Source organism: Carassius gibelio, chromosome B21 (genome assembly GCF_023724105.1).
Source record: "Carassius gibelio isolate Cgi1373 ecotype wild population from Czech Republic chromosome B21, carGib1.2-hapl.c, whole genome shotgun sequence".
Classification (NCBI taxonomy): Eukaryota; Metazoa; Chordata; class Actinopteri; order Cypriniformes; family Cyprinidae; genus Carassius; species Carassius gibelio.
In genome coordinates, this window is record NC_068416.1 from 750,800 (window position 1) to 763,725 (window position 12,926).

Here is a 12,926-nt window from a genome sequence, read left to right on the forward strand (position 1 = left end):
TTGTTTCCTATTATCAAAATTGACCTGCTCTGTCATGTCCGTCAGCTCATTCTGTCTGTGTCCCCTCTGCTCGGCCATGTTTTTCATTCCATAAAAAAATTATCATGTGGAGTATACTCCTGGAAATGGATGAGATAAAGTGCAATGCAGAACACCAAGCATGTTGCATCCTATGACTTTGAGGCTAAAATATAGTCTTTCAGTACGATTAAACAAAGAAAATGAAATGGTAGCATCTTAATTATTGGGATGGCACCCGGGGTGGCCAATCAGATTTGGTTCCGCCACTGTGTATATCTTCTATGAAAATCAGATAAGCCTCATTCAATGGGACAGCAATTTGCAATGCCTTCAATATTTGCAGTCTCTCCTTCTCGATAGCAAATAATAGATTGACTTGTTTTTAAGCCCAACAAGTGTTCATGTTGATTGTTTTCCTGGCACAGCTGGTCGTTTCCTTCTCTCATTTTGTGTGTCAAGCACACATATAGGACCTTTTCAGAATTTTCTAAATGCCAGGCCTGCTTCAAACAAAGCAGTGTGTATTATCACATTAAAACTACTTTATGTAAGGTTACTGGTTACAACATTCACACTTTGAATTTTAGCAGAATACAAGATTGCTACTTTCTTTAAATCCAGAAAATATATTTAATAATGACTATTTATCTATGTATTTGTTCATTCATTCATTCACTGATTCATTTTCCAGGTAAACTGATAAAATCTATGTGCAGTGTTGTTTTACTTTTTCAGTTTTGATGGTTATTTTATTAGTTTTTAATTACTTTTTAATGTGCATGAACAGATATAATGCAAACCCATGTTTTCTTGGCTCACTGTGTTCTGAAAAATATGAAACTACAAAAAGTTAAATAAAAAATAAATAAATAAAATAAAAAATGGACAACTGAATTAACAAATTAACTGAAAAATGTGTTTTGCACAAATAGAGCCACTATTATTATAACATCAAATTTGAAAGTGTAAAATGTTCTTGGGTTTCGTTTGTAGTTTAAGTTGTATGTCTTTTATTTTTTTGTTTAGTCCCGTTTCCTGTCATGTTGTGACAGTGTCTTTTTTTATTCTATATTTGCTCACGGATATCATTAAACTGCACTTGGGTTTCATTTCAACTTGCTTCAGTGGACCCCATTATAGAAAGACTGTTCTCTGTATTGCAAAACAGAAATCTGAACAGGTACATGATGACAGTTTGAATGCTTTGAGGACAAAAGTCAAGAATCAAATGTGAGTCACAAAGTAAGCTGCTGTGATGATTTTAATTTTAAAATTATTATTTGATTTCTTAATAATGTAGCACTCACTCTCTAGAGATAATGAAAGCAAACAATGTTTAAAAATCAAATATGAATCATTTCAACTTATGATAATTAATTTCACCATAGAGAATTTCAGAGTATATCTGATTCATACAGTAAAGTAGGACCAGGTATAGGAACCTTTAGCGCATGGAAGAAAGCGGAAACAGGCCTGAAGATACTGAAATGTAGTCTAAAACAGAAATGTTCCCTCACACACACACACACACACACACACACAGTATTGCTGTTAACCGACAGTGAGTGAGGAAGGGACACTCACACATCTAGCTCCTGGAGGAAACATCATTTCAAGCTTGAGTGACCACTGCACTCTGCGTCTTGTGTCCTGCCAAATCGAAACAACGGCAGTATTTTAAATCTCCTGACCTTTCTGATTTATTCCCCTAACCACTGGTTTGTGTACACTGTTCTCAGGTCACTTTTTCTCGTAATATGAGAAAATTGGTTGCTGGAAAGACTTGATATCAAGTAGCAACCAACACTGTAACAAAACTTAAATTATCATATGCAAAAAAGAAAAAGAAAAAAGGAAACCTGTTCAGCATTACAAATGCCATGAACTAAACTATGCAGGGTAAAATAAATAATAGTATTTATTTTACCCTGCATGGTTTAGTTCATGGGATTTGAGGAAAAGAGTGTCAGACAAATAGACTGTGTTGCCATCTGCTTAATTAGGCTGCAAAGTGACAGATGAGTTTATGCCAAAATACAGCACATTTGCATTGTACCTTAGACATCAACAACAAAAGTTTCAAAGTATTTTCTATTCTATATGTATATAGTATGTATGCACAGAGCCATTCAAATGTTCAGGAAAAATGTAAGATTTCTCTGAATAATTATTATTACTATTATTATTATTAATTTTTTTTATTTATATATTTTTCTTCTCTTAAAATTTTAAAATACAATTTATTCCTGTGATGGCAAAGCTTTTTTTTTTTCAGTCTTCATTTACATGATCTTCAGGAATCATTCTAGTATGCAGATTTAGTAAGAACCTTTCTGTTTTGTTTCTTTGGGGGGAGGGGGGATTGTTTGGGGGTGTTAAAGCACTTTTTACATGAGCCAATATACATTTAGTATGTTGTAGTGTATCTTTCAACATGGATCGGATGTTTATTTAATGCTTATTTCATGTTAATTACAGAATGTGCTCCTGCCTTGCTTGAACTGAGGCAATGCGAGGGCACATGTGAACTGTCATGCCACTAAGGAGCGAGCTCCAAAACTGTAGCCTATTTATCATTTGAAATTCTTAATAAAGCTAAAATAATTGGAATGCTGATGTGTGAATGGTGCTTTTCCGTAAAAAAGACGGAATGTCGTTGACTGTGTGAACAGCGCATTTTTGAATTTACCGGCAAAGTCGTTCCGGTAATTTTATGGCAATTTACTGGTATTACTGTGTGAAAGAGGCTTTTTTTTCCTATTATCAAAAGTGACCTGGGGTCTCATTTATAAAACTCGCCTTAGATTCCATCCTAAAATTTTACATAGGCACAAAAGTTAGTTTTTGCGTACGCCCAAAAGAACGCCAGAACCTGCACAAAAATCTCTTTATAAATCCCAGTTAGGGGAAGATTTTGAGTATTGTGCATTTCCACCTCATCTCTTCCCCAAAATTACCATATATGGAGCTTACAACGCCTTGTTTTACTATGCATAACCTCATCTGCATATCATTTACATGCAAATTCCCATGCACATGACACCATGTTTAACACAGAGACAGTAGGGAAATAGTATCCCTGCAATGTTTTAGAATGAATACATGAAAAAATCCATAAAAACAAAATGGTTTCAAATAGTTCTCATATATTTTAGATTATCTTTTTTTTTTTACACTGGCCAAATAGAATTTTGATTATTTCAAATTAAATGTATGCAGTTTTGCTGATAAGATAAACATATTTTAGCTATTTTAGTATTAACAGATGAACGCATATTTATTGCAGTGTATTGTCTGATTTGGCTCGTCACTGACAAAGTATTGTAAAAGGAAACATGCAAGTCTTACCGTTTTCTCCTAGTTATGTCCTTCAAATATAGTGGAATTTTGCATAATGTTGTAGAGATGATTTTACAAGACATTAACACCTCCTTGCAGCTGTGGTTCTACAGTAATACAGCAGTGTCTGCCATAATATCGCAGTAAGTACACATCATTGGTCATTTTTCTCGCTAAAATATTTTTCATAAAGTGGTCTGTGGTTTAGTTTAAAGATGAATTATTGTGCACCTACAGCACTCCTCGCTTTAATAAAAATAACATGTCACAGGGAAATTGTCACAGCCACACCTTCTACACTCCCGGAATCAGACACTCACGCCACACCCACTCGTCCCCAATCAACGGAATTCTGAACACCTGTGCGTCATCACCAGTGCCACATATAAAGCCATCCGTCACCATCACCCAGTGTCTGGTCTTGCACCGATCTCCTCACCCTAACCAAACCGCCTATCGGCTAACCTACCTGATCCTCTGAACCCTCGTCTTCATCATCTGTGTTCCTGTGCCCATCGTCTTCGTCTGAGTCACCATCTGTGTCACCATCACCCAAGGGAAGTTATATCATCACTGTGTCATCTGCGTGTCAAGATTCACCTGTGTCTGAAACCTCTGTGTCACATTAAAAACTATTGCACTCTGTGTCCTCGTCTGTGTCTGACAGAAGACCAGACCTCATGCAGAGCTCTTCAGATACAGGCGGGGACCGCACCGCGGATCCCTTCACTGAACTGGTTCACGCTGTACGGTCCTCACTCATGCAACAAGCTCAACTTTCCTCACCGGCTGTCAACAGTTCAAACACCGCTACAACTCCAGTCACTTCTTCAGTTGCCCCTGCGAGTCCCATGGCCAAACCAGCGACATACAGCGGAGGATTGCAGCGGTTTTCTGCTACAGTGTTCCCTCTACATGGAATCCAATCTCGCTTACATAAGCGGCTGGAATGAAACTGCCTTAATTACTGCATATCGCAACGGGTTATGTGATAAAATACAAAGTTTGATTGTTATAAATGAAGACTCACTGGGACTTGAGTGTCTTATTCAGAAATCCATCAGAGTCGCCCAGAGACTCACTGCCTGTCATCAACTCACTCCCGCTGTAATTCCTCCGCCCGCTATACCATCTGTCGCTCCTCCAGCACCTGAACCCATGCAAGTGGACTCAAACCACCTATCCACATCGGAACGTCAGTGGAGGATTAACTCCGGGCTGTGTCTCTATTGTGGGGGAGATGGACACCTCTTACCATCATGTCCAGTACGGCCTCCACGCCCAGCGGTGAGTACCATCCATATACCACCTCAAACTGATCCTCTGACTAAAACCTGGGTTACTCTAAGACACCTCCATTCCTCTGTTTCAGTACAAGCCCTCATCGACTCCGGTTCTGCAGGGAACTTCATCAACCAGCAAACATTAACTCGTCTAAATGCCAAGCATCATCGAAGCCCCGTCGAACTCAAAGTAACTACGATACAGGGAAAGCCGCTGGGCAAAGGTCGTGTCCGCTATTTCTCCCCCACAATCATCCTCCACGTCGGACTCCTGCATGAAGAGGACATCACGTTTATGGTGCTGGAGGAATCCACCGCAGATATCATCCTGGGATGCCCCTGGCTTAACCAACACCAACCTCACATCCATTGGCCCACAGGTGAGATCCTGAAATGGGGAAAGTCCTGTCATCTGACCTGCATCACTCCCCCAGTTAAAATTCCCAAGGTCATTCCTTCCATTAAGAAGTCACCCTACCGGTCCAGTCCACATCAGTGGAAAGCCCCGACACGAAGGTGGATCATATCATCCCTCCTGAATATCGGGTGTTCCAGAATGTGTTCAGTAAGTGGTTGGCAACGAAACTTCCACCTCATAGGCCATGGGATTACTCCATTGACCTCCTGCCTGGAGCAACCCTTCCTAAGGGACGAGTCTATCCTCTGTCCATCCCGAAGCAGAAGGCCATAGAGGAGTACAAACAGGAAGCCCTCACTCAGGAATTCATCCGACCATCTACTTCCCCTGGCGCTTCCAGCTTTTTCTTTGTGGCCAAGAAGGACGGAGGCTTGAGGCTGTGTATCGACTATCGCCAACTCAACTCAAACTCGTGGCTTGTTAATGCATTTTGACATGACTTTACTTGAGGGGTACCAATCATTAACTCATTATTAACTATCCATGCACTAGGATTAACTAATGGTTTGTTAATGCATTTTGAGGTGACTTTACTTGAGGGGCCCAATCATTATTAACAAATACACATGTACTAACACAGCATGTATTTATCCTGGTTAAATTATGTGGTGTGGAATTTCAAGAAGTCAGAGAGCAGAGGGACAGTATCATTACGGCTGCATCTGGATGGACAGTGAACTTTTCCCAGGCATTTCTTCAGGATTTTTCTACAAATGTTTTTTTGTTGTGGATTTTGAGGTTTTATTTTTATTTATCGGTTTATAAGTCACAGCAGAAAGAGTTTATAGGGAAAGAGAACAACAAAAAACATACAATATCAGTCATAAAGCTGAAGATTTCAAAAGCTCAAATTAAGATATGAAATAAATTCGGAATATTACTTTTTCTTTCTTAAAGAGGCTGATGATTTAGTTTACCCAAATGTTAATAATGCATTAACTATCAAACATGTACTAAGATGCAATTAAGCCTGCTATTATTCATGCGTGAATCCATTATGCCTCCAGTTGTAGTTAAGGATTATAATTTTTACTCTATGTACTTAGATTAGTATATTTATCTAAAAAAGTTCCAGTAATACAAGGTAACTACATGGGATACTGTAGGTTCAGGGTCAGTACCTAGTTATTACATAGTTATTGTAATTACTATAATAAGTACATAGTATGTACAATACATGAGGAATATGACTGTAAAATAAAGTGCTACTGATTTTTTTTCTTCTCAAACCTTGTCTGTGTTGTATAAACACCCCTGGTCAAATGCCCCCAGAGGGCATCACTTCCCACTTTGATAATTATAGTAGTTGCCATGTTCTGGACATCAAATCCTTTCTTTTTCCCTCAGATGAAATCTATCTAGGTGGTTTAATAAAAATTACGGGTGTAACGGTATGCGTATCGTGTACCATACGGTTTATGGGCAAATTCCAAATGGAAGTCATCATCGCTATCACCTTGGAGTGAGCAGGGCAAGTTTTTCCATTATGTAGTCATTTGGAATCCACTTGGCAGACGGAGCAGCAATTTCCTTATTATCTTCAGCTGGCATATTCCCGTGACAATGTAGCAGGGTTGCCACAACAACAGCAGGGTTTTCACAACAAAACCCACCCAATTGCTACTCCAAACTAGCCCAGTCACGTTTTGTGGGGGTCCCCCGATAAAAAAAAAAAAAAAAGAAATTATATTTTAAAATATTTAATACACATTAGTTGGAATATATTAGTAAGAAAAAAAAAACACATATCAACATATAAAATGTATGTTTATTTGCATCCGTTATGCTAACAACAATAAAAATACATTTATGACATTAAAACAGCGATATCTGCTGACGGACACCATGTTGCGTTGTCTCAGGAACATGCCAGCTGAATATGAGGAAATTGTTGCTCCCTCTGCCAAGTGGATTCCAAACAACTACATAATGGCACACACTTGCCCTGCTCACTACAAATAGGGATGATGACTTCCATTTGGAATTTGCCTGTGAACCGCATGGTACACGATACGCGTACCGTTACACCCCTAATAAAAATATGGCACCAGCAAGTTTGTTAGCTAGAGAGTTAGCATCAGCTGACAATATTTTTTTTTTTTTTTTTTTTTTTTGTTCTTTCTTGTGAATTAAGTTCATTGTCGTCCCGAGAACAGCTGCATCTCGTTCATTCTAACGATATGTTTTATGAAATGTAGTGAAGTAAAAGGACAATTTTATGCTTTGTAATGTAGTGAGGTAAAAGTAAAAGTCACTCAAAATAAAACTATTCCAGTAAAGTACAGATATTTGAAAAATTTACTTAAGTACAGTAACAAAGTAAAACTACTCTGTTACTATCCACCACTGCAAAGTACACATGAACTGATTAAAGTGGAGTGCAAACTTTGCTTAGCATCTCATAGTTAATGACAATATAAAACAAAACCCAAAATGTAGTGGTTTTTGCATTATCACTTTGTTTTCTGTGATGTACTGTATAGAGTAGAATAAAGTGCCTCTGAATTAAAGCCTGTGACACACCTGACTTCTCCATTAAACATATTTATATATTATTACAAGCACAAATATACTTAACCAGTCACATCTCAATACCCATGTCTAATAATTGCCCAGATAGTGACTACCATGCCCGATCTTGCACAATAATTAAAACCAAAGAGGAAAACCCACACTCACTCTTTTCTCCCTCCATGTTGGCCTTGGATGACCTAGCCGTCCGCTCAGCACAGGGGGATTGTGAGGCAGTAATATCCCACCTGTTTGTCCACACGCCCCTTCCCTTTTAGACCTGATACCCTGTCGTCCTGCCATGTAATAAAACACAGACAGAGGCTGGTGCTGTCTTCACCAAAGACCTTCATTAAAACTCTGGAGTTGATTGAAAGTCAACAAGTTTGGGGACTTAGAATAGTGGCTGGAGCTACAGAAAAGGCCTTTGATTGGAAGAGCTTTAGCCCAGGGAGGAACAATCATCCCGAGTGGGTGTTTACATGCCCCATAGGCCAGACCCCAATCAAACACAGAGTTATGGAGACAAAGGCTCTATGCAACTCAAAGGGAGTTGAATTAATACAAGTCCAAGAGCAAGATCCCGGGGGCTGTGGCATTTGAATAATATGGACTCACGTCAACAAGCCTCAGTGTGCTGTGGGCCTACTGCTTGTTCTGTCAATGGCTTTGTTGTGTGCAAGCATCCAGGGTCATACAGAATTCTAGATAATTTCATACATTCAGCACAGACAAATATGGGGACACAGAAATGACAAACTGCGAATGGCCAAAACAAAACAGTAAATATGTTGCAATGACATATTTATTTATTTATTTATTTTCAGTATATTCAACATCCTTCAGTGATTTTTTTTTTTTTTTTTTGCATTATTATTACAATGTAATTTCAATGCAACATGAAAACAACTGAAAATCAGCCAAGATGATGTACTCTATTTGAGGGGTAAAAACTGCCCTAAATGCATGGCAATACTTCAATAATTCAGAAAATTGCTTGAAGTTTCCAAATATTAACACACTTTGCAACAGTAACAGTATGTTTTTGAAGGATGCAATTTGCAATAATGCAAGTGATATCAAGCAGAAAATGAGCTGCCCCCATCTGGCCCAAAGTCATTGGCCTCTGATTTTTTCCCCTCAGAGAACATACTGTTCAAATATATTCCATGAAGCCCACACGTTGTACCATCTCAGTTATCACAATTTAAATTCATGATAGATTTCACACCTAATTCATCTTCTCCTCATATTTACATAACATTTCCTAGCAAAGTGGAATAATCTTCCTGCTTTGCTTACCCTTTGTAATGCTGACAGTACAAGGTGCTTAATACCTGTTGAGAAAAATGAGAATAATAATAAAAAACAAAACTTATCTCTATACAAACACCATATTGAGCAACACAGTGCTGAATATTACTCAGCTTTGGAGAAACAATAATGGCATAGATTATTTGCTGAATGCCATACAAGCAGGCAGGGTTAGGATGTTATGAAGTGGCATCCACTGCCGGCTTGTCAAACAGAGGTGCACTTTTCTCCTCGTTTGATAAATACACATTTGCCAAATTGGATTTATATAGGATGTTCTCTATCTAAGGTTCTACAGATGGTCATTTGCATGTAGGTTCAATGTGGATTCAACAGCATGGATGGATGAGAGATTTCTCTCACAATAATGTAGAACCAGCCCTCTGCACCTGCAGTCCCCTTGCATTTTTATATATTTTAAAGAGGCACAAATACTGCCTGTGGGTAACAGATATGACAGATAAACTTAAGATGTTGACATTTTAAAGCATCTTATATTCCATATGTGTTAGAAGGCTTAAAAAAGTAAACCCACTAAAACTGCAATCTTAAGTTTAATCAATTCAATTTGAGTGCTAAAATGTGCTTAAGTCAAAACCTACATTGACTCATTTCACTTTTTCAAACACTTAAAATGTAGCTGCTGGTGAAGAAAAATCAAGTTGAAACACTGCAAACTTGTTCAAGTTTCCTAAAATAATGTATAATAATAATAATAATAATAATAATAATAATAATAATAAAGAGGAAATTAGAGCTGCACAATTGGAGGGGGGGGGGTCTTTTTATTTTATTTTTTTTATAAAAATGTGATTGTGAATTAAAATGCAATTATTTAAACAAATAAAATTATATATATATATATATATATATATATATATATATATATATGTTACGGATCACTCGGGAAGCTGAGGAGTAACAGAATGAAGATGTTTATTAACACAGACACAAGCAGAGGAGCAGGTAGTGATGAGTGAGTAGTGAGTATGAGGAAGGATCCGTGCAGGTTGGGTGAAGACTTCTTTGAGGAAAGGTGGGCCACACACACGCACACTGTGGATCTGGGTTTTCGGTGAATCGCTGGAGAGAGTAGAAGAGGAGTTAGTCCTTATAGTAAGCCTACAGGAATGAGCTTGTCGCGAACGTGACCGAACAATGCTTGAGTTTGTGTGTGGCTTTTATGGTGCTGAGGTGATTGGATGGTGATGAGGATCAGGTGGGTGTGATTAGAACTCCGGTGAGGGTGTGCGTTGTGATTGTGTGGAGGTGGAACCTGGCATGTTTGCAACTATATATATATACAGTGTTGGGTATAGTTACTTTGGAAAGTAGTTAGTTAGGTTACAACGTTACCATCAATTAAAAGTAATCAGTTATGATACAGCGTTACCTATTCATAAAAGTAACGCGTTAGAGTACTCATGCGTTACCAAAAATTAAAAGCCGTTTGCAGCGGCTCACACATGACAGACACAGCCCCCGGCCCCTTTAAATGCACCTAGAAGTCGTGACTCCCGACAAAGAATAACGTCAGTCATCCGACTAAATTAACACTGCAGGATAACAATAACAGGAAAGACAGTCAGCAATAGGCTATTCCACATGGCGTTTTATTTATTTATTATCACAGAACATATTATTAATCAAAATTCGCACCTAACGTTGCCCAGCCCGGGTAGCCTAGGCTACTGTATATTATGAGCACCACAAGATAACTCCTGATTTTTCTTTAACTTTAAATAATGCAGTTATCAAAGTACAAGTATGCTTACTTGTAAACACAACCTTAAACAGGCTTGCAGATTTAAATCCATTTAGAAATGATGAACAACCAGCCAGCCAATGATCTAACAGAAATTAACAGCTGCCTGTCAAACAAAAATGATAACAAACCGAATTAAATCCTTCACTGCCACACAGGCAAATGACAAATCACTTAATAGCCGAACTAATTATTATTAAAGTGTCACTCACAGTCACAAGCCTAAATTCGCTTGAACACAGTCCTCTTACATTTACTCTTCAAAGTAGTGATTAAAACGTAGCGTTAAATTTGAGGTAGAATTTTTGGCGGTCGACAGAAGCTTTTCACCAAAGCAGAGTGTGCATTTTACCGTTATGTTCTTTTCTTTTTCGTTGACAAATTGAAAATAATGTGCGTACTTCCATAAACCAAACGCTGTCCTCTCTGCTATCTTGCCGGGAGTTCGAAAAAAAGAAAAAAAAAAAAACCCACACACACAGGGTCAGGCGCAGGGCACAGACGCATCACAGCCATTGACTTTACGATCACAGAGCTTCGGCTCCGCTGATACTGTACATCCGCAGGTGGCACAGTAGACCTAGGACTACTGTCTGACAAAAAGCAGGCTGCAGTCGGGATTTTCCTTTCCTTAAAATAACGGATTACTTTTTTTAAAAAAAATAACGAAGTTACTGATTACTTACGCACGGAACTAACGCGTTAAGTTACAAATTTCAGGAAAAAAGTAATTAGAGTACTCTAACGCGTTACTTTGTAACGCGTTACCCACAACACTGTATATATATATATATATATATATATATATATATATATATATATATATATATATATATATATATATATATAATATTATTATTATTATTATTATTATTATTATTATTAAATGTTCCCTCCTGGTGAAATGACCTGCCCAACTCAATCCGAGCAGCCGAGTGCTTAGATATTTTCAAGAGTCGGCTAAAAACACATATCTTCCATCTTTAGTTTACCCTGTAACGCTAGCACTCTCTTTTATATTTCTATTCTGAAAATAATAATAATACTAATAATAAAAATAAAAAAGCTTCCCCTTTTAGACACTCTATTTCATTACCAGTAGCTTGTTTCCTTTCAAAAAATATGTAGCCTATAAATAACACTAGCTGCTCTACCCTTTTTTTTAATTCTATCTGTTTTCACTTTTGTTTATTATACAATTAACAATAGCAAAAAGCAAAAAAAAAAAACTATTCTTTTCCTATACTATTTTTATCTATTGTTTGTTTGTTTGTTTATTTTTGTTCTTTGTTTGTTTCTTTTCATTTATTGTATGATTTAAAAAAATTCTGGACAACACTTCTCTTCACAAGTTCAGGATGTTGTTGTATTTTTTAAATGCAGGTTATGAGCAACTCAAACTCATAGTGCTAATCAGTGCTGCTTTTCACAATAAAACATGCTGCACATATTTATTATCACACATTTGCCAAATTGTGCAATCCATAAGGGAAATTATTCTGACAAGTTAAATTGACTGAAACAAAGTTGATGATTATGATGATGATGATGAGGATGATGAGGAAACAAGCCATGTGAACATGCAGTGTGTTGTTAAACATACAAGTAAGCATGTTTAAAGTATGCTTCATCAAAAATTTGTATGAATTAGCAACCAATTCACCAAAATGTACAATAGTTTCAAACTGCCATGAGAATGTTTTGTATGTGTTTATGTCAGGAGAAATGGGCAGGATTCAGATGCGGGTTTACGCAAGGCTTTATTTACAGCAGAGGAGGCAGAGCAGATGAGTCACCTTCACAGGATTACTCGTAGTGACTGGAAGAATAGTCGAAGCAGATGAATCAAACCGATGTTATTTGTATGACCGCTGAGACCGGAGGGATGACACTGAAGCTTCCAAGAGCTCTGCGCCTTGGGGGAACAGGGGGCAGAGAAAACCGCTAAACACACTGGAGACTGAGGACAAGACACGACAAAGGTGAGTGCCAAGAACAGCTAGAAGATCGGAGCTATTGATACAAGTAACAACAGTCTGACAATAGACAGAGAAACACGGGACTGATAAGGGGAAAAAATTAGAAGAACATAGAAAACAGGTGGCGAGTAATAAGGGTTCACAACACCGAAACAAGGAGGGCGGGGAAAACTCAAACAGGTAGACGCGGTGAGCTGACAAGAGATCCAAACACACACCAAAAAGGCAGGTGATTAGCCCCGAGATCCGACAGTACCCCCCCTCCCAGGAGCGTCACCTGACGCTCTAGGAAGGGT

The 12,926-nt window shown here is 38.0% G+C and overlaps 1 protein-coding gene across 3 annotated transcripts in view; it reads right to left on the bottom strand.

The window, feature by feature from the left end:
• The window catches only part of sgcd (sarcoglycan, delta (dystrophin-associated glycoprotein)), a 469,726-nt gene that overhangs the window by 368,471 nt on the left and 88,329 nt on the right, over positions 1 to 12,926 (bottom strand). The window contains exon 1 of one of the 3 annotated variants that reach the window (XM_052588187.1): positions 7,741 to 8,033. The exons of 1 other annotated variant lie outside the window; for it this stretch is intronic. In XM_052588187.1, coding sequence (XP_052444147.1) covers positions 7,741 to 7,875 — 135 coding nt within the window. In that variant the 5' untranslated portion in view covers positions 7,876 to 8,033. Of the gene's footprint in view, positions 1 to 7,740; positions 8,034 to 12,926 lie in introns of those variants that run through there. One more of the 3 variants, XM_052588191.1, reaches the window with a different exon arrangement.